General features: G+C 35.1%; 1 protein-coding gene across 2 annotated transcripts in view; it reads right to left on the bottom strand.

Moving 5' to 3' along the window:
• The window catches only part of LOC127555577 (histone-arginine methyltransferase CARM1-like), a 242,669-nt gene that overhangs the window by 142,788 nt on the left and 72,457 nt on the right, over window positions 1-27,424 (bottom strand). For both annotated transcript variants that reach the window (XM_051987990.1, XM_051987980.1), the window contains exon 2: window positions 576-701. In XM_051987990.1, coding sequence (XP_051843950.1) covers window positions 576-701 — 126 coding nt within the window. The remainder of the gene's footprint in view (window positions 1-575; window positions 702-27,424) is intronic.

The raw sequence follows: 27,424 nt of genomic DNA, 5'->3' as shown, positions 1-27,424 counted from the left end.
ACTAAACAGTTTCTAAATCACTTTCCAGTATATGATTTTAATGTGCCCAAGAAAATAAATAAAAGGGAAGAACACTTTACTTTCTTAAAAGATGCATTTTCATAGGTGCCTCCTGGAAAAGAAACTTGAACCCCAAAGGATGACAATTCTAGAAGGAATTTCAGTCCTTTGGGGGAGAATTTGGGGGGATGAGGAGGGACAAAGAAGACTGGAGGTAGTAGTATGATAGTAGAAAGAACCCAAGTTCAAATTCCCCATTTTGTCTCTTACTAACTTACTAGCCTTGGGCACCTCCCTCTACCTTTTGGGTCTGTTTCCTCATTTGTGAAATGAGAAGATTGGCCCATATAAACTCTAAATCCCTTTGAATTGAGTACCTTGTACCTCTAAAACTTTTCAACATTCCTCAAGTTTATTCTTTGAGAGCAGTCAACTTTGGGAGAGAATTCCCAAATTTATTCTGTAACAGAGTGACAAATAACAACTTTGTTCCGATGCTAAAAGGCTCACTCTCCCAGGACTGTTCTTGGAGGTGGGGTCTGGGTTTACAGTGATCAGCAGACCAGAACACTTACCAGAATGAGACTGGAACCATAGCAAAGCACTGTTGTACCCCAAAGTAATTAAGATAGACTCTTTCCCCACTCGGCAGCATTCTGTATCTCCATTGACCAGGCACTTAAAGACACAGACGCCATCAGCTGTGAAGGGGAAGGAGAGAAAGAAAGTAAGAAAAAACTCTCTCTTTTTTTTTTTTTTGGCAGGAAGTGCTAGAAATTTATCATTTAAAAACTTTCTTACATTTTCCTACTGGTCAAATGAGGAAAATGTGTTTCCCTTTTAACATGCCTTCATTTATTCTTTATTTCAGTTCACAGGTTATAATAATCAAAGTGAAACATTTGTTCTATGGCATATGCAGATTGACAAATTTATAATAAAAAGGAAGATTATGGCTATGTGCATGTAGACTAGATGTATGTGAATTTATGGAAAGGCCCACTCTGTATCCTAAGGCTTTGTTTTTCCTAAAAGGAATGCACTATGAAAAGATGGAAGAGATATATGGATTGGGAATTATGAGGAATAAATACTTCATTCATTTATAAAATGAGAAAAATACCAGTGAACTCCCTGTTCACAGAGTTAAAATATTTTGCAGATATACATAGATAACATATCTTTACAAATAAACATAGATAAATGGCTTCACTATTATTCTTGAAACACTGGTGCAAGTTAATATCCCTGAGCATTAGCTTTTTCCTTTGTAAAAATAATGGGATTGCACTAGATTAGGTCTTCTTAACCTTTTCCAATTCCAACCTTTTTGTGCTCAAGAAATTTTTACATAACCTAGGGCATATAGGGATATAAGGGCATACAAATCAAACATTTACTGATAATAATGTCAGTTAACATCCTTAATTTCATGACTCCCCACATTCAGTTACAAGACTCCACATGAGTGATGACCCATAATTTAAGAAGCTGGGCACTAGATAATCTATTGTTAATCTCTTCCAGTCCTCGCCACCAGATACCCAATAAACAATATATTCCCTAAGTCTACACTTTCAACCATGAACAGTGGAAAACATGTTGCCCTAAGGCATGATTTGCCTCCTGATTTTTCTCTCTGGGTTGATAACTAACTAACTTGCCAAGAAGAATTTGTGCTTGAGAATTGACAATTCCTTATTTGAGGAAGGCAGATACAATGCACAAAGAAAACAGGTTCCGAAGTTAAGAAGGTCCAAGTTCAAACCCTGTCTCAAAATTTAGTAATTGTATGACTCTGGGCAAGTCACTTAATCTCTGCTTGTATCAGTTTCTTCAACTACAAAATGGGGGGTGATTGTACTAACATTACCTCCAAGTGTTGCTGTAAAAATCAATGGAAATAATATTTGTAAAGCACTTTGCAAATCTTAAAGTGTATAAATATTAGCAATTATATTATCTTTGACCAGTTAGAACTCTATTAGTTGATTGTCAGTTACCATCCTTAACTTTCTCCAACCTTCTTTAAAAGAATGTGGCATGACTTTACTTTAATTTAGAAAATCAATTATATAGAGAATCAACTTCTATTACAAGACAAAGATACACTATTAAAACAAGAAAATGATTAAAATTTTTTTCTTTCTATCGCTTTCCACTGGAGCAGTTACTCTTGATTTTTCAAACTATTTAGGCTATTGAAATAGTACAGAGATTTTAAAAACACTTTCCTGATAGCAAATAATGCTACTGCTCTTCCCAGAGACCATAAAAGTATGGGTACTTCCTTACAATAAGAAACTATAAATCAAAGAATTAAATGAGAAAATCTGTGTCTTCTTAGTGGTAGCAGAATTAAATCCTTTTCCTTAAAATTATTTTTCTCCTTTGGTTTATAAAAGTTTTCCATGTGAAGTTATTTTACCATATACTCCTCCTTTTATAGGGGTGTCTCCTCTTTGAATGTTGATATTGGACAATTGGATTTTATAACATCATCAGCTTGAAAAAAATTTCATCTAATGCACAATTCTATCTCTGGGTAAGATTAGACTTATGTAGCCTATGATGAAACATTTACCCCTTCTTCTTTCCTTTCCCATTTTAGAAATGGTGGACAATGGGATGACACTTTCAGGGAAGTGGAATAAAATGCTTTTCCCTTAATACATGTCATGACAGTGAGAAGGAGTGAGAAGAAAAGAGACTAAATAAGGTGGGAAGAAGAGATGGTGGTGGTAAGTGGTAAGACAGTGGGGCAAACCAGAAGTGACAGAAAATCTGTTTGTTCTGCACTTTTCCTTTTCCTTTTAATTCCATTTTTTCCACTGGGAAAATTTCATTAAAGGATTTGAGAATTATATAGATATTATCTGGTCACACCAGAAAAATTTGTGGAATGTGTGCTAGAGAGTCACAAAACTGTTAAGTGTAATAAGTAGTAAGTGGGGAGGGGGGGCACATCTTGCTCTTTGAATAGCAGAGATATGTAGGATTATAGTGTATGTGTATGGGAGAGAAGGTAGCTTCTGTCTGGGGAGATCTAATATAAATACCAGAATAATATAAATAAATAGGAGGCAACATGATATAGAGGAAAGAACAACAGAAAAGGAGTTAAAGGAGCTGAGTTCACATTCTAGTCCTGTTACTTCCTATCTGTGACTTTGTATAAGTCTGTCTGTCTGTTTCACACTTTTCCTAAACTGTAAAATGAAGGGACTATACCAGGTGACCTCTAATTACTAAATCCCTTGACTAATAGCTGTTCATTCTAGGATCTCTACTGAATGTCTCTCTTTTTAAGACAACTTTCCTTTGTTATGTAAATTATATGCCTACAAGTGGAAAGTTGGTCTCACTCTCCTGGGAGCAGAGAGCACCATGCTATCCTGTCAAAAATTTTTTGAATAGGAGTTATAAATCAAGTATAAGAAAATCTTCCAAAATTTGCCTGTGTCCTTTTTTTTTTTTAAAGTGTCTCTCTAGCGTTTCATTTTAATTACTACAAAATAGGAGTAACAATTCCATTTTATTACACTCTGTTGTAATACATGACAATAAATATTTACTAAGTGTGAAAGTCCTTGCAGTAGATCTAGGCCAGCTTAGGTGGAGATGGTACAGCAGGCTTGAGAGCAGAAAAAAATGAGACATATCCAGTTGATGATATAAGAAAGAAGGGAAATGAGATTTATAACAAGGAAAAGATATTCAGTAAGGATATTCCTTTAATTTAGTTAAACAGAGCTTTTCTGCTTCTGTATTGTCCAGAGTGGTCTTCTACTGATCAAGTCTAAGGAAGCAGGTGCTTAGGACTAGGAAGCTATCTCAAAGCTGAAGTCTTAATCCTTTAAACTAATCAAGTTTCAAGAATGGATTCAATAACCTTTTTTTTTTTTTTTTTTTTTTTTTGAGGCAATTGAGTGAAATGATTTTCTCATGGTCACACAGGCCAAATTTGAATTCAGATCCTAACTCCAGGATCATGTCTTTATCCATTGTGCTACCTTGCTAGCCCTCAACATTTTTTTTTGGGGGGGTGAAGGCAATTGGGGTTAAGTGACTTGCCCAGGGTCACACAGCTGGAAATATTAAGTGTCTGAGGTCAGATTTGAATTCAGGTCCTCCTGATTTCAGGGCTGGTACTTTACCCATTGTGCCACCTAGCTACCTCCTTCAAATACCTTTTAAAGAGCAAAAACAATTCCAGTCCATTTGTCAGGAGACTCACCAATATTACCCCTCCAGGACTTGACATGATGCCTGCATATAGTAGGCACTTAATAAATGCTAACTATCAAAACTCTCCTTTTTACCCACTCTGGTTATCTGTGATCTCATCATGATGTGGACGCTACCCTGGGTTCTTAAAGGCAGTGAAGCATAATCTTTGGCAGATCCTGCTAAGCTAGAAAGGCGTCAAGTAATGATCTAGTTGTTTATATTCAGGAAAAGACTAAGGCTAGTTGAGAGAGTTGGCCATGATGCAATAAATTTTTTCTGCTACTAAAACTAGATCTTGAGAGTTTTCCTAAAGTTATAGACATACATACATGCATCATCATCATGCATATACAACCCCATATGTACACTGACATGCATACACACATACATATTTATTATACATGTATACATTTGTAGGTATATATCTAAAGCAATATTAATATGGCTGAGATATCATATAGATTTCCCTCTTGATCGAAACTTTAAGTTTGACTTTGAGATGAATGATTACTAGCCCTACTTTTTTCCTATTAAATTCTTAATTAATTAAATTAAATTCTAAATTAAATTTGCTTATATCTCTTATTTCCTATCCCTGCTAACTGTTCTACTTTAATTCTACTTTTAAACTTGCCTTGCTATTATTTAACCTTCCTCTACCAATGAATCCTTCTCTTATCTTTTCCCCTTACTCTTTCCCTCCCTCTTAATCCCATCCCCATTAATCAACATTATTTTATCCTATTCCCATTAATCCAAACATTCTTCTGTACCCAAGTTTATCCTATGTCACCTTTCCCCTCTTTATCCTTTCCTAAAAATCTACTCATCTTTCCATACTGCACTTTTTCCTCTCTATTTCTTTATAGATTTTGGAAGGCTCTATAGACTTTTCCTCTCTGACCTGGAATCTCAAATCCAGAACTCTACCCTTCTGCAAATGCCCACAGCCAGCAGTGTGCCTGCACCACTGCTTTGGCATTCACAGCGTGTGCTAGTTCTTGCTCACCCTGGGCAACATCATTGCAGGACGGCAGGGTCTGGTGTTTCCCATTAACCCAGGTTCCCTCAGTCTTCCAGGACTCAGACCTGAACACTCAGGATGCTGTCCAGGAGCTGAAAGTTGCTTGGGGCTGAGGATACCTCTGAAGCCAGCTAGCCCCAGGGGTCCAGCTTGCTGTTTTTTGGGAGCTAGGCAGGAGGTATTTACATTTCACACTGGTGAAAGATCTATCCTGCGCTCTTTCTTCTGGGCTTCTCAGGTTGTCCCAGAAGGACTCCTGTTCTGCCTCACATCTTATTTGTTAGATGGTACTATCTACTCAGTTGCCTAGCTCTCCTCAGAAAACCAGGAATAATAAAGCACCACAATAAGCATACAATATCAATATGACTTTGTTTTAATAAGAAACACACATTTTAGTTTTCAGAATCTCAGTCTTGAACTTCCATGGCCCTATCAACAAAGACCAAGTAGTCTGGAGTTGTAATTAGGGAATCTACCAAGAAACACTGCTTCTTGTATCAAGTGATGAGAAAAAGTCCTAAGTCTCTCCTAATTAACCTACCAATTCACCAACTTTCTTATACATTCTAAGACCCATTCCTTAGCATGCTTGGACAATCATTGTAATTACTATACTCCACTGCACAGAAGGAAGTGACCCAGAGCATAACCAATTGCAGACACCAAACTTTCTAAATTAGCATCATATTGTTTCTTTTAGACTTATTTTCTATTCCACTATTGTGATCTAAGAGATCTATTACCTGGCAGCCAAACCTCTAGTAGTGGCTCTCTGAATTTTTAACGAGGTTATTACTTGGAAGACAGGTGCTGTCAGTTTTTGACACTACCAAGTAGTGTGGACCATCTCCACATCACAGTAAGACATCAGATAAACAATAAGTCAAAGCAAAAAAAAAAATATATCAGTATTTACATAGCACAATAAAATCTGCAAAATGATTTACTAATGTTTTCTTATTTAATCTTCATAAAAACTCTGGGTATTAGGTGCTATTACTCCATTTTGTTGATAAGAAAACTGAGATCGATGGAGGTTAAGTAACTTGTTCAGAGTCAAACAGTTAAGTGTCTGAAACAGCATTCAAACTCCAGAATTAGACTCCAAATCTGGAACTATCCATTGTGCTACTGATCTGCTTAACAAACATAAGGGCATAGAAACTACTGGTAGGATTTGATAATCTCTGAAATTCTGAATGGGTAGGAAGAGAGGGAGCCATAGGATGTTTGATGAGAAATGAAAATTTTTTTGAAGAGTCACTGTGGAGACCGGTATAGTGGGCTGATAATGGAGGAATAGTAGTGTTTTCTAGCAGCAGTGAAGGCCTAGCTGAGCTTATAAAACATACATCTGTAGTTGATTCAGTAAGAATCGTATCATTTTCTCTACCTTTGTTTAGCAGCATGTCTTTAAGAGTGAAGGCAATAAATTATGGGAGTGATTCAAGGCTAAATTTTGAGTAGGCATAATCAGCAATGATAAGGGATATAGAGATACATGAGAAAATCTGAATTGTTTCACCAAGATGGGAAGAAGAGGAAAGAGTGGCTAGTGTAGGGGAGATGACCTGGTAGAGAACTGAAGGGTCAAGGGACTAGAAGGCACAATGGGGATTAAGAGTAGGATTACATAAAGAGCCACAGAAGGAGAAATGAAAAGCTATTAGGTTATTCTCAGAGAAAAGAATTTCAGAATTCTTGAACATGGAGATGGTACATTTGTGGTAATACCAAGATCAAAGATAGGGCCATGTTGTGTGCGATTGAGATGGAATAGATTAAAAGTGAGAAACTGAGTGATTAAGGTTTTATGAGGAAGAATGTTGAAGTCCCCTAGAACAGGAACTGGGGAAAAGAGAAAAATATTAAGTCAGTGTCAAACTCGTTGAAAAAGGAAGGTGGTCTTTAGAAAATAGTCAGACAACTACCAGAATTGTGATTGGGCTAAACTATTTGTAACTTTTCTGGGACATTGTCAATTCAACTCAACAAATAGCATGAAAGTTTCTTTGCAGCCATTAACATCTCAGGCATGTGGGCCCTGCTCTGCAGTCACAGAGGCACTAGTCTCACTCAGGATCTCCTCTTTCCTTTCCTTTGGACTACTATTAATGTTCTCCTATTAGATCTCCCAAACTCAAGTCTCTCTTCCCCTCCAGTCCATTCTGCACATGACTACCAAAATCACCTCCCTAAAGCATGGATTTGACTGTTTTCCTTGCCTGTTCAAGGGTCTTCATTAGCTCCATTTCCTGTAGGATTACATACAACTTTGGTACCTGAAATCCTTCACAATCTGTCTCCAGGCTATCCCTTTCTACAGGCTGTGATCTAGCTTAAGTGCCTTATTTGCTTTTCTTTATATGAACAGTGGATTGAGCAACATCAGGAAAACAATTATACAGTAAGAATACTATTGTAATAATAATCAACTATGAAAGACTTATGATCAACTGATCAGTACAATGACCCACAATAAATCCAAAGGACTCATGATGAAAAAATACTATCCACCTCCAGAAAGAAAAATAATGGACTCGGAGTGCAGACTGAAGCCTATTTCTTTCTTTTTCTTAGTTTTTGTTTTTGTTTTAGAAACATGATTGATGCAGAAATTTGTTTTGCATTACTTCACGTTTGTAACAAATTTTGTCCTTATATTCTCAGGAAGAGAAGGAGAGAATTTGGAACTGAAAATGAAATAAAATTGAATAAGAAAAGCAACTTACAAAAGATGTAAATGTGTGTGTAGGAATATATGAAGCTGGTAGATAATTAAAAAGGACAAAAGTAAGAGAAAGAGTTAAAAACTATTTGAGCTGGGCTATGCAGGAAGACAGGGACAAACATATTGAGAATTATATTTTCCTTAAAATTGGAGTAATCCTGAAGTTCTGATTTTGATTATTAATGCAAAAGATCCACCTTGCATTTGTGGATTTGTGCCAATTGCCAGATATTTTTTCTGCTTCTTTATAATTACTCAAGTAATTATTAAGCATTATATTATTTAAACAAAAACAATTAGGATACATAGCTTTCTTTCATGCTCATGGAAAGAAGTTATCATCCAGAGACAGTGAAATATTCTACGACTGCATTTACATGGACAGATGATTCTGTTGAGGTAATTTTTGTTTTTCTGGGTTCCATCTGCAACAACAAGAATACTTTGAGGAAGGGTGCACCTACATATTGAAAACTCTCATCCTTGGTTCTAGATCTCTAATCAGAACAAATTGGGAAAGACAATGCAGTTGGAGAGAATAGATTACAAGATCAGGAATCAAAGAACCTGATTTCATATACTGATTCTGCCATTTATTATCTCTGTAACAGCTGGCAGGTTATTTCACCTGTTTTGTTTTTACCATCTATAAAAATATGGGGTGGGATTATAACATCACTGCATTTATTGTCTTATTAATCTATCTTTTATAGAGATAGAATGCTTAAAGAAAGAAAGGTAGTTAAAATTGAGCCTTTCAATAGCTATTGATTTCCTTTATATACTGAATATTTAAGTCTGCTCAGGTGAAGTTTGCTTTAATCTGTTGATCAGTATTTGTTGATGTTCAGTTGTTTCAATTATATATAACTCTGTGACCCCATTTGGGATTTTCTTGGCAAAGAACCTGCAGTGGTTCGCCATTTCTTTCTCCAATTGATCAGTAACACCAGTCATTAAGATAGAAAAGGAAGGGAATGTCCAATACCTTAGAAAGAAGTGTGTGTGTGTGTGTGTGTGTGTGTGTGTGTGTGTGTGATGAAACAAAATTTGTCAAATGGGTATGACTTGTCCTAAGATATTGAAAACCGTGGGGAATTTTGTCAGATCTGAACCTGAATCTTAATGATAACTTGAATAACTGTGACTTTTCCTCCCAATTGCTCTCCTCCCTTGGCTTGTCATACTGGCAATATTATACAAGATCATAGGCTCATAGGTTTAGAGCTGTAAGGGACCTTAGGGGCCATCTAATCCAATCCTCTCATTTTACAGACCAGGAAACTGAAAGTAAAAGAATCTTTAATTCGGCTTTATTTCACCATAGACAACAAAATAAGGCTGAGTTCTCAGTCAAAAGAGACCTCTCATCAACTTCTCAAATCCTTTAGTTCAAATTTAAAGCTATGCTTAAATGAATGGAGAAAATAAAACATAAGTCAAACAGTATATGATACAACGCAATCCAACAATGATTAAGCACTTATTGTTTATAGAACACAGGTGAGAGAAATTTCATTAATACAAAGTTTCTGCCCTCCAAAAGCTTGAAATCTAATAAGAAGAGTAGACATCAGCATGTCTTAACCTATTAGAAAGTAAGCACCTTGTGAGTAGGGATTATTTCATTCTTTGTACTTTATACTTCTATTTCTACAACCTAGCACAGTGCTTGCCTCACCGTAGACATTTAATAAATGCTTGTTGTTTGAATGATATATAATGTTGCCTACTAATTGTACTGAAATGGCATACACAAAGGGCTCCGTGAGATCAGAGGTTTCGTGAAATAATCCTGACCATCTTCCCAAGACTGGCTTGTGAGTCTCAGCTCGTTTTAAATATAAGTCTGGAGCCTATTTTGTATAGTCTTCCTTACATTATATCCTCCACCATCAGGATTTTCCTTTACTGTAGCCATAAAAAGTCTCTTCCTTTTGGTTAGACTATTTATTGTTATTGTTAAATTGTGGTTCAATTGTGTCTTTCTTTCTGTGACCCCACCTGGATTTTTCTTGGTAAGAATACTGGATTTTGCCATTTCCTTCTCATTTTACATATGAGGAAACTGAGGACAACAGGGTTAGCCAAGGTCATACAGGCTATAAGTTCCTAAGGCTAGATTTGAATTAATGAAGACAATTCTTCCTGACTTTAGACCTAACTGCTGGGGAAAAGTCATTAGGTACTTACTAAAATAGTACCAGAAAATATAATTACACATCTAGGAGGCCTTAGGGTAGGGAAGAATATTTGGATCATAAAATCTAAGATTTAAGGCTAGAAGGTACCTTAGAGGCTGTTTAATCTACTCTCCCTCATTTCATAGATGAAGAAGATGCTTTTTGCTAGACAAATTTGTTTAAAAACAGAAAGCTTTTTAAAACAGAAAAATTAATAAGATATTAAAAAAACCCAGAGCTCCAAAGTCATTTCATCATAATGATTCAAAATACATTATTTGCATTGCATTACATTATTTTTCATGTGGCAGACCTTCCTCCCTGAGTATAATGCACTTAGATGAATATCATCATTATTTTCTAATTCTGGAGTCCATCAACTAGGTAGTACTCATGGCCCTGGGGGCAGACTCAATGGAAGGGTAAGAACTAGTCTAAAAACAGTCAGATGATGCATTTGACTGCACTGTTCCTAGGCAGTACAGTTACAGAAGCAAAAGAGTTTTAGGGAAAGTAAAGTTTCACTTAACAGCTTTCTAACTAAACAGTTGTCCTAAACTTATTCCCTTCCAAAATCTCATTTATTCACTCAGCAAGTGTTGATTGAGTTTTCTGTCAGCCACTGTGCTTGTCTGGATATCCAGGTAAAAAAGAATGCTTCTACTCTCGTGGATTTTACCTTCTGCTGAAGGAAAAGAATATAGTTGTGTGAGGTAATTTGTCCAATATCTGTGTAAAGGACTAATAAACTTGGAAAGTATATTAGGACCATAGCTCTAGAGTTGAAAGGAACTTCAAAGGTCAGCTAATTCAACCTCCTCATTTTTTTTTATACAAGAGATGCCAAGTGACTTGTCCAATGTCACTTAGACCCAGATTGGAAAGACCTTTAAATGTCAAACAGAATGTTTTTTTTTTTTTTTTTATCTTAGAGAGTTTGGTGTTTATTCAGCAAAGGAAGAGCATGTTTAGTTTAGGGATATCTAAATATTCCAGCCAAAATGGCCTCTAAGTTGTTCACTTATTTGTCCTCAACTCTCCTACCTCCATGACTTCATATAGGATATGTCCCCATGCCTAGAACAAATATTTTCCTCATTTCTATTTGTTAAAATTCTTTTGCTTCAAAACTCAGCTCAAGCAATATCTCCTCTATGAAGGATTTCCTCATTCCTGGAGCCGAAAATGATCTCCTACTCTTCAAGTTTTCTTGAAGCATCTTGTATCTTTCTTTGACTCTATCACATTCCACCTAATAGATTTATTTGTATATATCTATCTCTTCTTGCTATCTCCTGGAAGATTACAACGTTTTCCAGGGCAGAGACCATGCCCCTTTCCATATCTGGTACTTAACATGTGTCTAGCATAGTAGACAGTTAATAAATGCATGAGTTCATGATATTTCACAGTGCTTAACCTAAGCCCAGAGTGGTTGCTTAATAAATATGCTGAATTGAATTTTTGAATTAAATCTTTAGAGATTGGGTTAGATTGCCTTTGGGAAATCACACAGCACTTTTAATGATCTCTCCTCCCTCCAGCTTTTCCTGAAAGAAAGGCTTATCTTTTTTAACATCAATATTCTTTTTAGTGATGCTGCCTAGCTATGAGTCATGGAGTACCACAGTCTCCAAAGAATTAAATTTGTAGGTCATTCAAAGGACAACAGAGAGTTAGAAAGTGGGTGTGAGCAAGCTGCAACACATTACAAGGAAAAATTATGTGAGAGAAGTCGTTTAAAGGGTGTCAGAGAAATGTATAACAGGAAAAAAAAAAGGTGGGCAGGTTATGCAGCAGAAAACAAGAGATAACCAATGCACAATCCATTACTCCATTGGTATCCAAGCAACATCAAGGAAACTGGAAGATGTTTTCTATCATGTCAGGTAGAATTCCTATGGAGGATTTATGAAAAGCTAAGGACAGGGATCAGACAGGTTAAGAAGCATTGATGGGTTACAATCTGTACCAATGAAGTGAGAATCTTTATTGACAATACTAGAAATCCATCTTACTGGAATAATGAATGCTTGCCATAAAGAAGAGAAAAAGGAAAAAGAACATTGAGGGTTTTACTAGGTGATGAAGCTGATACAAATGTTGAACAGGGAATCAATTAATACTCTTTGGTTCTCTTTAATCTGGCATCTTTTGGGCTCAATCATTTTTTATCAAATTGGCTACCATGTTACAGGATGAATTATTCTGTCTCTTTCCTTTTAGTCTACAATTATCTTCATATAGAATTTAAATGTAACTGTATCCTAGAAGAATCTAGTTCTTTTTCCCTCTTAGTCTTGAAACTCTGTAAATTATTCCCTTGAAGTAACTCAATTTCAAGTGTTGAAGGCTGTAGACTGATAATGCAACAAGGATTACAGATGATCAGCCCAATCTAGATGAAATTTGGAGAGACCTTACATGGATCCTCTTCGGAAGATTTTTGGGAGAAAGTACTAAACACTGAGAATATAAACAACAAGTGAAATTAGAACAAACCATATCCTTCTAGTGAGAAAGACAGAAAGTACTAAACACTGAGAATACAAACAATGAAATTAGAAACAAACCATATCCTTCTAGTGAGAACGACAACACACAAAAGGAAGTTGAAAATGGGAGGGGGGAGAAGGTACCCACCACAGAGAAGGATGGAGAAGTCTGGAGGAGTACATCACAGAAAATTAAGACATGCTGGCCTATGACCTTCCTTAAATGGAGATTTGGGTAGGAGCCATCCAATCAGAAGGCGGGGCCCTGAGAGTAAAGAGTACTTCAAAGATACAAGTTCCAGGTCAGAAGTGATGCAGGATGAAGAAGGTTCTAGAACACAGTGGAGGATTGCAGGGGAGGACAAGCTGATGGGAAATAAAGAAGAATCATACCATCAGTGAAGAATTGGGATAACTGTCCAGGCAGGGTTTTTTCTGACACTACAGAGAAAGTAATTTGCCAACTTCACTATGAAAAGGAGCAAGGATATCTTATAATCATGTCAGAGGGGAATTTTTTCATTGCTCTGCAGAAGGGATGACGGCAGAAGGCATACAAGTCTGCTCAGTGATATAGCAAAGTTTCCCAGCTTAAGGAAGCCCAATAACTCTGACATTTCTAAAGGTCAACTCAATCTTCCTGCCCCCCACTTCACCTTTTCTTCTTACAACTTAGTTTTGCACAGCCTGAAGGTATTTATTTTGTAAAACAATAAGCATCTACAGGGATATAAGTTCTCACCATTTATTTTTTCCAGAATGAATGAAGTTCTTCTCTAGTTCCAGCCCCAAATGAGAAGTTTTAAAAATAGACTTCAGTGATTTTACCAAGTGATAAATCAGAATGAAGACAGAAACACTCAGGCAGCTCCTTGCTTTTTTCTGTAACAGAAGAGGTTCACCGACAACCTCTGCTCTAAAGGCCAAAGTCTCAAAAGAAAAATACAAGATATTCTATAGTGGTGCAAATTTGAAGCCAGGTTGTGTTAACTAAGTCCTAGTATCATCTATCCATCAATATTTTATTATCTTCTGGTTATTTGGAAGAGAAGTATAATAATATATTTATCCTTTCTTCCTTCACCTCTGTTCTAACCAGACAGGTGACCTTTGAAAAAGGTTGGGTGATGAATTGAGGAAGCAGCTTTATTTTCTTCTGTTAGCAAGCTTGAATCTTAGTTCAAAACTGAACTGCCTTTTAAAAATATACAGTACTACCACAAATTCAGAATTATCATTTTGCCTCTAACCCTCAGGAAAACTTAAGAACAAAGTAAAAGTTTAGGGAGGGACCCTTGGTGACTTAACTAGATCAGAAATAATGGAATGGATATAAGGAAGATCTACTTAGGGCACTCTATCAATTTTTTTCTGAAGAGCAGAGGCAAAGTTTTTTTTTTCCTTTTCTTTTTCTTTTTGTTTTTTTTTGTCAAAGACTGCCTCCCTCTCCTCTTCCGATCCCTTTTTTATGACTCTAAAGTTGGTAGATGGCTCCCTGTCAATAATCCCAGAAGAATTCTGGAAATACTGACTGATAAATGAATCCCCTTTTATTTACAGGAAACACTTATGTTTGTAGCTTTTAAAGTTACTGTTGGATTATTTCAATTTCTAGAAGTTATTTTCTATACAATCAGTCAACAAGCATTTATTAAGTGCTTGCTACGTTTCATGTACTGTGCTCAGTTCTTGGGCACAAAGACAGGCAAAGATATAGTTTTTGCTCGAGTTCATCTTCTAATAAAGAAGATATGATCATATGTAAACAGCCACATGCATATAGGATGTCTACAGAGCAGACAGGAGGCAATCCAAGAAAGAAAACACTGGGGGTGGGGGTGGACTAAGAAAAGCCTCCTGAAAAAGATGATATTTGAATAGTATTTTTAATGAAGTCAGGAAAAGCAGGAGGTAAAGGTAAGAAGTGAGAGAATTCCAGGCAAGGGGGACAGCCATGGCATACGGAAAGGAAAAGCTAGTAGAAGAGTGTCATGTACAAAGAACAGCAAGAAGACAAGTGACACTGGATCAGAGGGTAAATGGGCCAGAGAGAAGCTAATGATTCCATGAGTCAACAAGAAATATTTTAAAAATTCAATACTGAAAAAAGCGAAAGAAAAATTAAGCTATCTCATAGCAAAAATAGATGATCTTGGATTTTTTATTCAAAGAAAGAAAATTTGAGGCTCACTAGATCATCTGAAATCTTGCTATCCAAAAGAGCCTAGATGTTATATTCAAGAAATTACAAAAGAAACCTGTCCAGATATTTTAGAATCAGAAAGCAAACTAGAAATAGAAAGAATCTACCAATTGTTTCTTGGGGTGGGGAAGCTCCAAATAAACACTTCCAGGAACAATACTACCAAAATCCAGAGCTTCCAGGGCAAGAAAAAATATAACAAGTATACGAAAGAAAGAATTTAAGTACCAGAGTTTAGTAGTCAAAGGAATGAAAATAGTATTGTTTTGGAATAATATTTCACAATGCAAAAGATATAGGCATAGTATCAAGAAGAAATTACCAATAAAATTGAATATAATCCTACATGGGAAAGGGGACTTTTAAGCATTCCTGATCAAAAGATCAGAACTATATGTGTTTGAAAAATCAAGAGAAATATAACAAGATAAACATGAGAAAGTCATCATAAGGCACTAAACAAGGATAAACTATTAACATTTTAAAATAGCTATTCTGGAGAGCAATTTAGAACTATGCTCAAAGGGCTGTAAAACTGTGCTTACCTTTTGATCCAGCAATGTCATTACTGGGTCTGTATCCCAAAGAGATAATTTTTAAAAAGGGAAAAGGACCCATATGTGCAAAAATGTTTGTAGCAGCTCTTTTTGTAGTGGCAAGACATGGAAATTGAGTAGATATCCATCAATTAGAGAATGGCTGAATAAGCTATGGTATATGAATGTAATGGAATATATTGTACTATAACAAATAATAAGGAGGCTGATTTCAGAAAAGCCTGGAAAGACTTACATGAACTGATGCTGAGTGAAGCAAGCAGAACCAGAAAAACAGTATACACAGTAACAACAAGATTATGTGATGATCAACTGTGATGGAATTGGCTCTTCTCAACAATGCAGTGGTTTGGAAAATGGCATTCTCATCAAGAAAGAGAACTATGGAGACTGAATCAAAACATAGTATTTTCATCTTTTTGTTTTTTTTTTCCTTTGTGCATAGTTCTAAATTGTCATTATTGTAATTAAATATTGTACTAGAAATGCTATTAAAACACTAGAGAGCACAGGAATAAAGGAATTTTCCTTAAAATAAGCAGTTTCTATTGAAAACCATGAGCAAGCATTCTATATAATGGAGATAAGCTAGAAGTCTTCCTAATAAAATTAGGAGTGAAGCAAAGATGGCTATTATCACCACTATTATTCAATATAATAATATACATGTTAGCTTTGGCAGTAAGAAAAGAAAAAGAAATTGAAGGAATTAGAAAAGGCAATGAGGTAAAATTATTACTCTTTGCAGATAATATGATTGATGGCATACTTAGAGAATCCTAGAAAATCAACTAAAAAGCTACTTTAAATAATTAACAACTTTAGCAAAGTTGCAGTATATAAAATAAATCCATATCAGCATGTCTATATATGACTATCAAAGCCTAGCATCAAGAGAAAGAAAAATTCCATTCAAAATAACTGGAGACAATATAAAAAAATTGAAAGTCTACCTGCTAAGAAAACCCAGAAACTGTAGGAACATGATTACAACACACTTTTCATCCCCCAAAAACTAAACAATTAGAAAAATGTCAATTGTTTATAGGCAGGCCAAGTGAATATAATAAAAATGATAATTCTACTCCAATTTTTTTACTTATTCAGTGCCATACCAAACTAACAAAAAAATATCTGATAGAACTAGACAAAATAACAAAATTCATGGGAGTAATGAAAAAAGCAAATGAAGGTGACTTAGATGTACCAGAGCTAAAAGGATATTATAAAACAGCAATAATCAAAGCTAGTTGATATTGGCAAGAAATAAGAGTTGTGGATCAATGGAATAGGTTGGCACAATAGTCCAATTTATAAGAATACAAATTATTGCCCAATTAGTAAATGGTCAAAGGATATGAACAGAAAATTTTCAGATGAAGAAATTAAAGCCATCCATAATTATATTAAAAATGCTTTTAAATCATTATTGATTCCAGAAATTCAAATTAAAATAACCCTGAAGTGCTACCTTACACCTATCAGATTGACTAATGTGATAGAAAAGAAAAATGATAAATGTTGGAGAGGAGGTGAGAAAATTGGAACATTAATGCATTGCTGGGAGAGTTGTAAACTGATTCAGAGATCAATATGGAACTATGGCCAAAGGATTATAAAACTGTATATACCATTTAATCTAGCAATGCCCCTACTAAGTCTGTATTTCAAAAAAGATCATAAAAACTTGAAAAGGACCCACAGGTACAAAAATATTCATAGTAGTTCTCTTTATGACGACAAAAAATGGGAAATTGAGGGGACGTCTATCAACTGGGGAAAAGATTGAACAAATTGTGCTGTACGAATGTAATGAACATAGTTGTTCTATAAGAAATGATGAGCAGGCAGATTTCCAAAAAAACCTGTAAAGAGTTACATGAAATGATGCTGGGTGAAGTCAACAGAAGCAGGAGAATAATGTATTCAGTAACAGTAACATCTGCATATGATCAACATTGATAGACGTTGCTCCTCTCAGGAATATAGTAATCCAAGACACTTCCAAAATACGCATGATTGAAAATGCTATCCACATCCAAAGAAGAAACCATAGAGTCTGAATGCAGATTGAAGCATACTATTTTCACTTTTGTTGTTATTTTTCTTTTTCATAGTTTTCCTCTTTTGTTCTGATTCTTCTTTTATAATATGAATAATGTAGAAATATGTTTAATATGATTTTACATGTATAACCTATATAAGATTGATTACCATCTTGGAGAGGGGGTAGGAGAAGTAGTAGGGGAAGGAGAAAGGGGGAAAATGGAAATCAAAATCATATCAAAATAGATGTCAAAAACTAATAAATACAACTTAAAAACAAATGTAGCTTTCTTTAAAATTATATGTATTATCTAAAAGAAGAGAAAGCATTATATGTAATAAAGATAAGTTAGAAGTCTTCTAAATAAGATCAGGAGTAATGACAAGAATGTGCCTTGTCATTACTGTTACTGGCTAGCATTTCTAGTACAATAAGTGAAAAAGAAATTGAAGAAATTAGAATGGGTAATGAGAAAATAAAATATTACTCTTTGTAGATGATATGATAATATGCTTAGAAAATCAACTGAAAAAACTAGTTGAAATACTTACAACTTCAGCAAAATTGCAGGATATAAAATTAATCCACACAAATAATTAACATTTCTATATATTATCAATAAAACCTAGCAGGAAAATATAGAAAGACAAATTCCACTTAAAATAACTGCAAACAATAAAAAATAGTTGGGAATTTACCTACCAAGGCAAACCCAAAAACTATATGAATAAAATTATAAAACACTTCACAGAAACTAGAGAAATATTAATTGCTCCTGGGTAGGCTAAGTCAATATAATAAAATGATAATTCTAACTAAAATAACAATCAAACTACTAAGAATTATTTTATGGAACTAGAAAAAATAATAACAAAATTCATCTGGAAGAATAAAAGGTCAAGAATATCAAGGAATTAATGAAAAAAAATGTGAAGGAACGTGGTTTAGTAGTACCAGATTTCAAACTATATTACAAACCAATAATCATGAAAACAATTTAATACTGGCTAAGGAATAGAATGGCAGATCTTTGGAATAAATTATGTATAAAATACACAGTAGCAAATGACCATAATAACTTAGTATTTGATACAAGCTTTGGGTCAAGATCTCAGCATTTGAAAAAAATTGCTGGGAAAATTAGAGAGTTTGGCAGAAAATAGACATAGATTAGCATTTTACAATGTATATTAATAAAAGGTAAAAATGGGTATATGATTTAGATGTAAAGAGTAATATAAGCAAATTAGGGGAGTATAGAAAATTTTGCCTATTAGATCAATGGATAAAGGATGAGTCTATAACTAAAAAAGAGATAGGGAAGATAATTGAAAGTAAAAAAGATAATTCTGATTACATGAAATTTAAAAAGTTTTTGTGCAAACAAAACCAATGCAAATAACAACAGAAGGAAAGCAGGAAACAGGGGAAAAAAACACAATAAATTTTGCAGATAAAGATCACATTTCTAAAATATATAGGGAAAAAATCCATATTTGTGAAAAAATAAGAGCCATTCCCTAATGGACATATAGTCAAAGGATATAAATAGGCAATTTTCAAAAAAGAAATCAAAGCTACATATAACCATATAAAAATCATTCTAAATCTTTATTAGAATAATGTAAATTAAAACAAATCTGAGTTACCATCTCACACCTATCAGATTGGCTAACATGATAGAAAAGGAAAATGACACATAATAGAAGGTATATGGAAAACTATGGACACTAATAGAGTTGTAAAATGGTCCAACCATTCTGGAGAACAATTTGAAATTATGCCCCAAGGTCTTTAAATGGTGCATACCCTTTGATTCAGCAATACCATTAATAGATCTCTATCCCAAAATGATCAAAGAAAAAGGAAAAGAATGTATATAATCAAAACTATTCATAATAGTTTTTTGTGTAATGAAGAATTGGAAATCTAGGAAATTGAGGAATGGCTGAATAAACTATGGAAGATTCTGAAGATCACCTGGCAGGACAAAATACCAAACACTGAGGTCCTTTCTTCTCAATGGGTGGGAGAGAGACTGGAAAGAGAAAAAGAATTCAGAACTAAAAATTCTAAAAAAACAAATTGTTAAAAATAAATGATAAATTTATTTTTTTAAAAAGTAAAGATAGGAGTCAGGGAAAGAACAAGTAGACAGGGAGAGACTGAAGATTATAGATCATGGATATGATAGAAGACAATTAGCCTGACAAGATGGGAAGGAATCAAAGATGAGTGTAATAATGGAGTTTAACTTTGCAACAAAGACTATCTCTTTTTGTTCTGTGGCTCTCTTCCCCACATTCTCAGCTAAGTACACTGAAAACATTGCTGCTGTTCACTGAAAACTCCCTCTTCTTCCCTTCTCATTTCATGTTACTCAGAAGTCTTACTCCTCCTTTAACTATCTAACAAAAAGAGATAGTCTTTGTCTTCTGAAATATACTTGTGTGGACATTAGAAACATAGAATCATATAAGAGAAGGCCAGATGATTATAGCTGCACAATTATGGAAGTTGATGACCAGGGCACCCTTAGTTCTTTCTCTTTTTTCATTTTTCTGGGGCCCAGAGAGATGAACCTCTGAATGAACAAATAGAATTGTGTGGCTATGGGTGTGAATGGAGGGAGGAAAGGAGCAGAAAGCAGGGATTTGTCTAGCAGCAGGAGTGCTGAAGGAAAACCTGTTAGGAGAAAAGAAGACCTTTATCCTACTCTTGCCTTAATTTGACTTAATTATGGGTTTAAAAATTGTTTGAAGACTACATTTGTCAGATTTTTAATATTAATTTTATAAATGCTTGTGACTGCCTAGGGAAACACCATAGCAATAACCTATTAAAATTGCAGAGTTCTCTTGTTATTCCTATCTCCCATTTAACACTAACTCTCTATTTCCCATTGCTCTGAGCTGTTTAGCTTTGGGTACAACTTCCATCTGCTTCTTCTGGACACCTGAGGCCTTAGGGGTCATATAATTCAAACTTTTCATTTTACAAGGAAGCAAAGATTCAGAAAAAGGAACTGATTTTTAGCAGGTTACACATATATCATTCCTCAACTAGAAATCCTTCACTTATCAACCACAAAGTAGAAACTCAGTGTGACATTTAAGAACCTTTACCATTTAGTCTCGTAAGATATTCCAAACTCAGTCACTAGATATATTTGAAGCTTTCCTTATACTGTGATTATACTTGCTTACTCCATCCTATGATTTCTCCTCTATTCCTCACCCATTCTCATTCTGTCTGCTGAATCCAGTTCAAATCCTACTAATTAAACGTTTCTTGAGCTTTCCTACCCTATTCTTCTAGGTGGAAATTTTTTTTTCTTCAGTTCACCTACTGGTACACTATCATCTTTTTATATTATAAATTACTTGAATATACATATTACCTTCATTAGCAAATGTAAACTACTTGAAGACAGAGAATATTTTTAATCTCAGTATATACTTAAACACTTAATTGGTAAAAAAGTATTTTTAGAATTAAAATTAATTTATTGAATTATTTCTGGTTTTCTCATCCACATTAGTGTGGACCTCAAAAGTCACTGAAATATCATCGTTTTTGTCCTATGTAACCCATGGCATCACCATTAGAACTAGAATAAGTTTTATAAATGTCTTAATATTTCTAATGCACACTAAGACTTGCAAAGCACTTTGCTTATGATAATATGATATGATATGTGAGATAAGTAGGTAAGATGACAATAATGATGATGATGATGATGATGATGATGATGATGATGACAATAATGATAGTTACCGTTTATATAATTTCTTAAGGCTTGCAAAGCAGTTTACAAATATTACAAATATTATTTCATTTTACCCTCACAACTCCCTTGAGAATAGGTGCAATTATTATCTTTACTTTATATGGGGAAATTGGGGCAGAAAGAGGTTAAGCAATTTATCTTGGATGACAATGCTAGTAGCATCTAAGAGTAGATTTGAATTCAGCTCTTCTGGACTCCACTCAGTATTCTATCTATTATGTCACCTAGATGACTAATCCAAATATTTTACTTTACTCCAAATCTTTACTTAATAAATGAAGAGCTGAAGAAACAGAGAAGTTAAACAATCAAAGCCTGAATGCATTTCTCTTGATTTCAATTCCATTATTCTTTGCTTTGTACCATTCTTCTTCCCTAGTTAAGTTTCTTTTACAGATAAGACAATAAGGTTCTGAAAGGTAAATGGACCTGCCAGCAGTTACCTAGCTAGTTCTGGGCAGATAGCATTAGGACTCGCAGATCCTGACTTTCAGGCCTGAACTAATTTCATTCCACTAGCTTTCTTTTCTTGGACGTTGCCTACAATACTCTAGCCAACCCTGCTTTTGATCATGAATGCCGACATTCTCCTTCCCTGTATGGTCCAGACTAATTTGATCAATTTATATCATTCAAGTAGCCACCCATTACTAGGTAAAGTCCAAGTCTACTCTATCCTGTTCTTTCTTTTCAGGATTTGAAAAGGCATGAGCTCGGTTCAAGAAACCTATCACTTCTATACCCTTTCAGTCTTCTCTGAAGCTAGAGACCACAATTTGACTGTGTCTTTCCTTACATGCTTTTCAGGCTGCTGTCAGCTATTTTTTTGTGAATGAGTTTCATCTCACAAGTTAGCCTTGAGATACTTAAGGAATATAAGGGGCTGTCTTAAAGCCCCTTCTACGTACTACAGCACTTAGTAATACCTTGCAAGTAATAGGTCTTGGGAAATGTTTGTTGACAGTAAGAACTTAATAATCTAAGAACCTAACTTAAATTTAGGTGCTGGAAGCATAAAGACTAAAAATTAAAATTTAAAAAGACAGTCCTTACATTCAAAGTGCCCACATTCCACTAAAGGAAAAATAAATTTTACCTAGATACATAATACAATTTCATCTGAGGAAGGAGAAAGTATTAAAAATTTTGGAAGAAGGTGGTCTGAAAAGGTTTTAAGGAGAAGATAATATCTAAACCAAGTCTTTAAAGAAGCTAAGAAAGGTAAATGGACTTCCCAGGTCTGATTAGAACTTTCCCTAACTCCTCCTCATAGTCAGAATAATTCCAGGGCACAGTGAGTTGGACTTCATATTCAATGTACTCCTCATCAGGGTCCTGAGATTGTTTGATTCATATTTTCTTACTCTGCCCCATCCTTGCCAATCTGTCCTTCCCTCCATAACCTGGCTATATTTGACTCAGCTATGATCAATTAATCAGGAAAAAAAAACAGATGAAGTGCAGAATAAACCAGTCTATACATAGAAATAGCATAATCATGATTTCCTGAAACAGTCATCAAAGATGAAACTAATGTACAGAAATTAGAAATTAAGAGACCAATAGAAGAATAGTAGGATTAAAATGCAATAGATTCATAGGTTGCTAGAACTGGAAGAAAAATTAAACAATCACATCATCTCTGAGTTGGAGGCTTGCTAGTCTATTATGGACCTGAGTGAAAATTTCTTTACAACGCACCTAATATGTGACTATCCTATTTTTTTAAGAACCTGAAGCCCACACCATTTTTAGAATATTTCTGATCATTCAAAAAAGTTTGTCTTTTATTACAATCCTAAATTTGCCTTTTTTTCTACATTCATTCACAGCTCATCTAGTCCTAATGTCCTATTAATTAAACAAGTAGTTGGAGTCTAGTGACTTGGCCAAGATCAGATAGATAATTAGTGAGAGAAGAGGAACACTACTCTTAAAAGAGAAACTTATTTTGTCCAGGAGTGAACTAGGAGGTTTTCTGTCTATGTCTGTGGGTATTCTAATTCTTTTAAATTCCAGCATGATCAAGTGGTATCAACAGTTAATAAGGTAGAAAGAAATATACTTGGCCATCCTCTGGATAAATGACCTAATTTTAAAAAACACTGATGAAAATAAATTTTCTAAAATAACCTTTTCCATGCAACCTGGTCACAGCCTACTTCCCAAGCTGGAGCAAGTATTGAGGACTGAGCCCATAAATAGTAGCAAAGGTTGAACCATGACCTCAGTATATTAAGAATCTATGATTTTATCATTAAGTATGAGGTGATCTTTCTCCATTGATAAGCTTCTTCTGAAGTTGTAGTGCTTGAAACATTCATTACAAGATGATAGAAGTAGATCTGAAATGAACCTGATAAGATTATCTAGTATACTTCCATCATTTTGCAATTAAGGAAAATGACACTCAGAGAGGTTAAAATACTGCCCAAGCACACACAGAAGTGTGTAAGCTGAGATTTGAACTTGGATGCCAAGTTCATTACTTATTTTTTTGTACCACATAACCTCCAAAACTCAGAGCCAACTCAATGGTGAGCCTCTCAATACTTAGCTGCCTGGCTCCTGAAAAAGGAGACACACAATTCATTCATTGCTAGACCACTACTCAAAGTCTTTCCAGCTTAGTAAGATCCAACAGATTCTGGGTACCATCAATGTGGTACCCAATAAGAAATCCACAAGCACATCCTTCCATGAGTAGGTACCAGAAGAGAGATTTCTGGTTCACTGGAAAGTGCTGCATTTGAAGTTCAAATCCTGACTCTGGATCTTTGGCCATCTCTCTCAACTTCTCAGGTCCCTACCAGCCCCAAATCTGTGATCTTGTGACTTAGAGGCAGTCTTCTTATTAACAGAAATAAACTAAGATCAGTGAGACATAAAGAAAATTACCAGATGCAGAACTCGAGAACTGAACTAAACACAGAGACTTTAGCTAGGTGAGGTCTGAAAATACCTCGGCTTGTAGTGACTGCAGTCTGTTAATGAGTGCTCCCGACTCCTAGATGGGAGGGTAGCAGCAGTTAGCTATAGAGGGAGGGGTTAGAGTAAGAGCAAGTTGTCAGAGAAACAGGAAGCCAGCTGTGCAGCAAAGGAGGGCTGGCAAAAGCCTGGCCCTTGAGGGAAGACTGGAGATGGACTAAAAGTAAACACCAGCTTCTGTGACTGTATTAACTTCTCCCAAGTGAAATAACAATTCTAATGTGTCATAAACCTAAGGGTGGCCTCTGCAGGCTCAGAGGCAATTAAACTCTACAGGCACAGGAAGGAGAGAAGTCAAGCAGGAGGGTGACATGGGACTCCAATGTGTCAAAGGTTAAAGGAGTTAATCTCACCCTGCCCTAACTAAGCTTGCTAATTATATTAAGTCTGGTTTCTTCATTAGTAAATACTAGAAGACACTGCTCCAACCACTATTCCTGACTATTTCTGTTTCTCTGAGATCTTCTGCCCTCCATGATTTGGTGACACAGGCCCTTCCCTATACTCACTTCTATACTCACTCTGTTTCTTAAATCCTTCCCTTCCTAGATGTGCACTGTATCTTGGAGCAGGTCTTCCAGGATTCAACTCTTGCTTTAGATGCTTACTTGCTATATGATTTGCCACAAACTACTTAACCCTGAGTTCCTAGCAATCATTTTTATTTTGGCCAGAAAGCCTGAGGGTGTTTCCCTCCCAGATTCATTTATTTATATATCCAGATTTTTTTGGACTAGGTAAAAGAGTGCTATCTAGCCTTAATCACTGAATAGATGCAGCCTCAGTCAAACTAAGACCTCTTGAAGACATTAGCTTAAAAAGGCCAAGGTCTCCCACTGCATCCAGGGTTATCTCCAGTTGTCTTGATCTGTATCTTGCCACTGGACCCAGATGGCTCTGGAGAGGAAACTGAGGCAGGTGACCTTGTGAAGGCCCTCACACAAATTCAATTCACTAGGAAGTCATGACATCACCTCTCTGATGTCATGGTTCTATTTGAGAAGGAAGGACAAATAACATCACCTGTAAAATGAAGAGGAGAAGGAAATAGCAAACCATTCTAGTATCTTTGCAGAGAAAACCCCAAACAGACATAACTGAAAAAACTTAATAATAAACTTTCTTGAAGGTGTCAACTCCTTCAAAAACATGTTCTGATCCACTTTACCACTCCTCCCCTTACTGGAACATAATCTTTCCCTTCTTAAAATTTCATATGTCATTGTGTTTGGATAGCTTCTTTACCCCTATCAAGCTATTTCTCATTTAATACTTATGTGTGTGTGTATGTGTGTGTGTGTGTACATGCACACATCTGTGTATATCTACAACATCCCCCCCCATTCGAAAAATTTAAGCTAAGCATTAGAACTGTTACTTTAATTTTTTGCACAAAAATAAACATATGCGTATAGCCTCAGTACTTGCACATGCTAAATGCTTAAGAAATAGTAAGTGAATCTGAAAGACCATTAGGGCAAGCAGCAAAAACACCAGCAAGTTTGAGAAGTGAAAAAGGCACTCATTATATATTTGGAACCAGAAAGTCAGAGCTAAAATTCTACCCCTGCTACTTGTAGGATTTAAAAGTGGAAGCAATTATCTAGTTCAATACCCCATTCCCCCAGTTTATAGAAGAAAAAACTGAGATCCAGTTTTTTAGTTGAGCCCAAATAGGCAGTAAATGGCAGGACTGGGATTTGAACCTAATTCTTTTGATGACAAATACAACTTTCTTTCCTTTAACACCACAGCAAATTACTTCTCCTTTTCAAGTTTCATTTTACTCAACTGTAAAATGAGGATGTTGAATCGGCATTTCTATGTTGCCAGAAGAGGAATGCTTTGCATTTATTTATTTAGAATATAAATCACATACACAAACACACAGCAAATGGAGCAATGGCCACTAGATGGCCTACAAAGTCTAGGTGTAGTTCTTTGCCACACCCCTTGGAAAATAAATTTAGTTATTGGATTTAGCAGCATACACATACACTTAGAAAGGCAAAAGATTCAAAATTTGGCATTTTAAACTGCTTCCAAAATTCTATATGTTATCTTATTTCTTAACCTTTATATCTGGAGAAGTACAACTTTTCTGAAATTACATGGATGGGTCAACTTCAAGTTGAACACTGTTCAAGAAGAACAGATTTATTTCCATGTATTTAATTAATCAGCCCATGATAACCATAGTATGTAACGAGCTAATAGATCAATTGAACTTGAATTTGTACCCCAGATCTGCTGTTAATTATTTGGATGAATATGAGCAAATTGCTTCTTGAATCTATTTTTTAAAACATTTTTTTTTTGAGGATTTACTTTCCTCAATTGTAAAATGATTGCGCTAATTTATAGGTATCTTAGCGGTTCTAAATCACATAATGTATTTAGTTGTAGTCAAAACAAGCTTCTTGAGATATTCCTTGACCATAAGGCCTCTTTGTCATTCTTATACTTGTATTCCAAGGATCTAGCATAAGGTTCTTCAAACAGCAAACTCTTAATAAATATTTGTTGACTTGAATTCAAGCATAATAAGTAGAAGCAGTTTCAAATCTTCTATTAGGCCAGTTAACACTAAGCATATATAAGTAGTTACTTGAATAAATGAGACTTTAAATCTAATATCAGTGGTAAGAGTTTTTAAACAGGATATTATTTCCTTTCCTTTCTTCTGAGTCAAAGGTTTGTTCCTTTTAAAAGAGACACTCTATACTGAACTGACAAATAAACAAAGCCATGTGGCTCTACTGGACTCAAAAGCCTGGTCTGAGAAAACACATTCAGGTGTCTCTTCTAGCTCATTAGTTTTTCTTCGTACTTACAACACAAAGCCTACTTACTGTGCTTGCTTTAACACCAAAGACCCATGAGGTCAATGAAAATTTTTAGTGAAATGAGAACAGCAGCATAAGCATAGATGCTAGAAAAGGAAAAAAAAATCTAAAGACTATACATATGTGTATGTATACATATACATATATATATGTATACATACACATAGAATATGTATATATGCACATATACAACATATGTATTATACATATATTTGTTATATATAAGTTTAATACTTCAAATGATTCATGATTTCATTACCAAAAATAATCCCTTCGTTGGTAGAGAATATAACTCATTCATGTTTTTTTATCTTGGATAATTATTGT

The sequence above is a fragment of the Antechinus flavipes genome, chromosome 1 (genome assembly GCF_016432865.1).
Source record: "Antechinus flavipes isolate AdamAnt ecotype Samford, QLD, Australia chromosome 1, AdamAnt_v2, whole genome shotgun sequence".
NCBI classification, from domain to species: Eukaryota; Metazoa; Chordata; class Mammalia; order Dasyuromorphia; family Dasyuridae; genus Antechinus; species Antechinus flavipes.
Note: the sequence above shows the minus strand (reverse complement) of the source record. Positions and strands in the feature narration are given on the sequence as shown.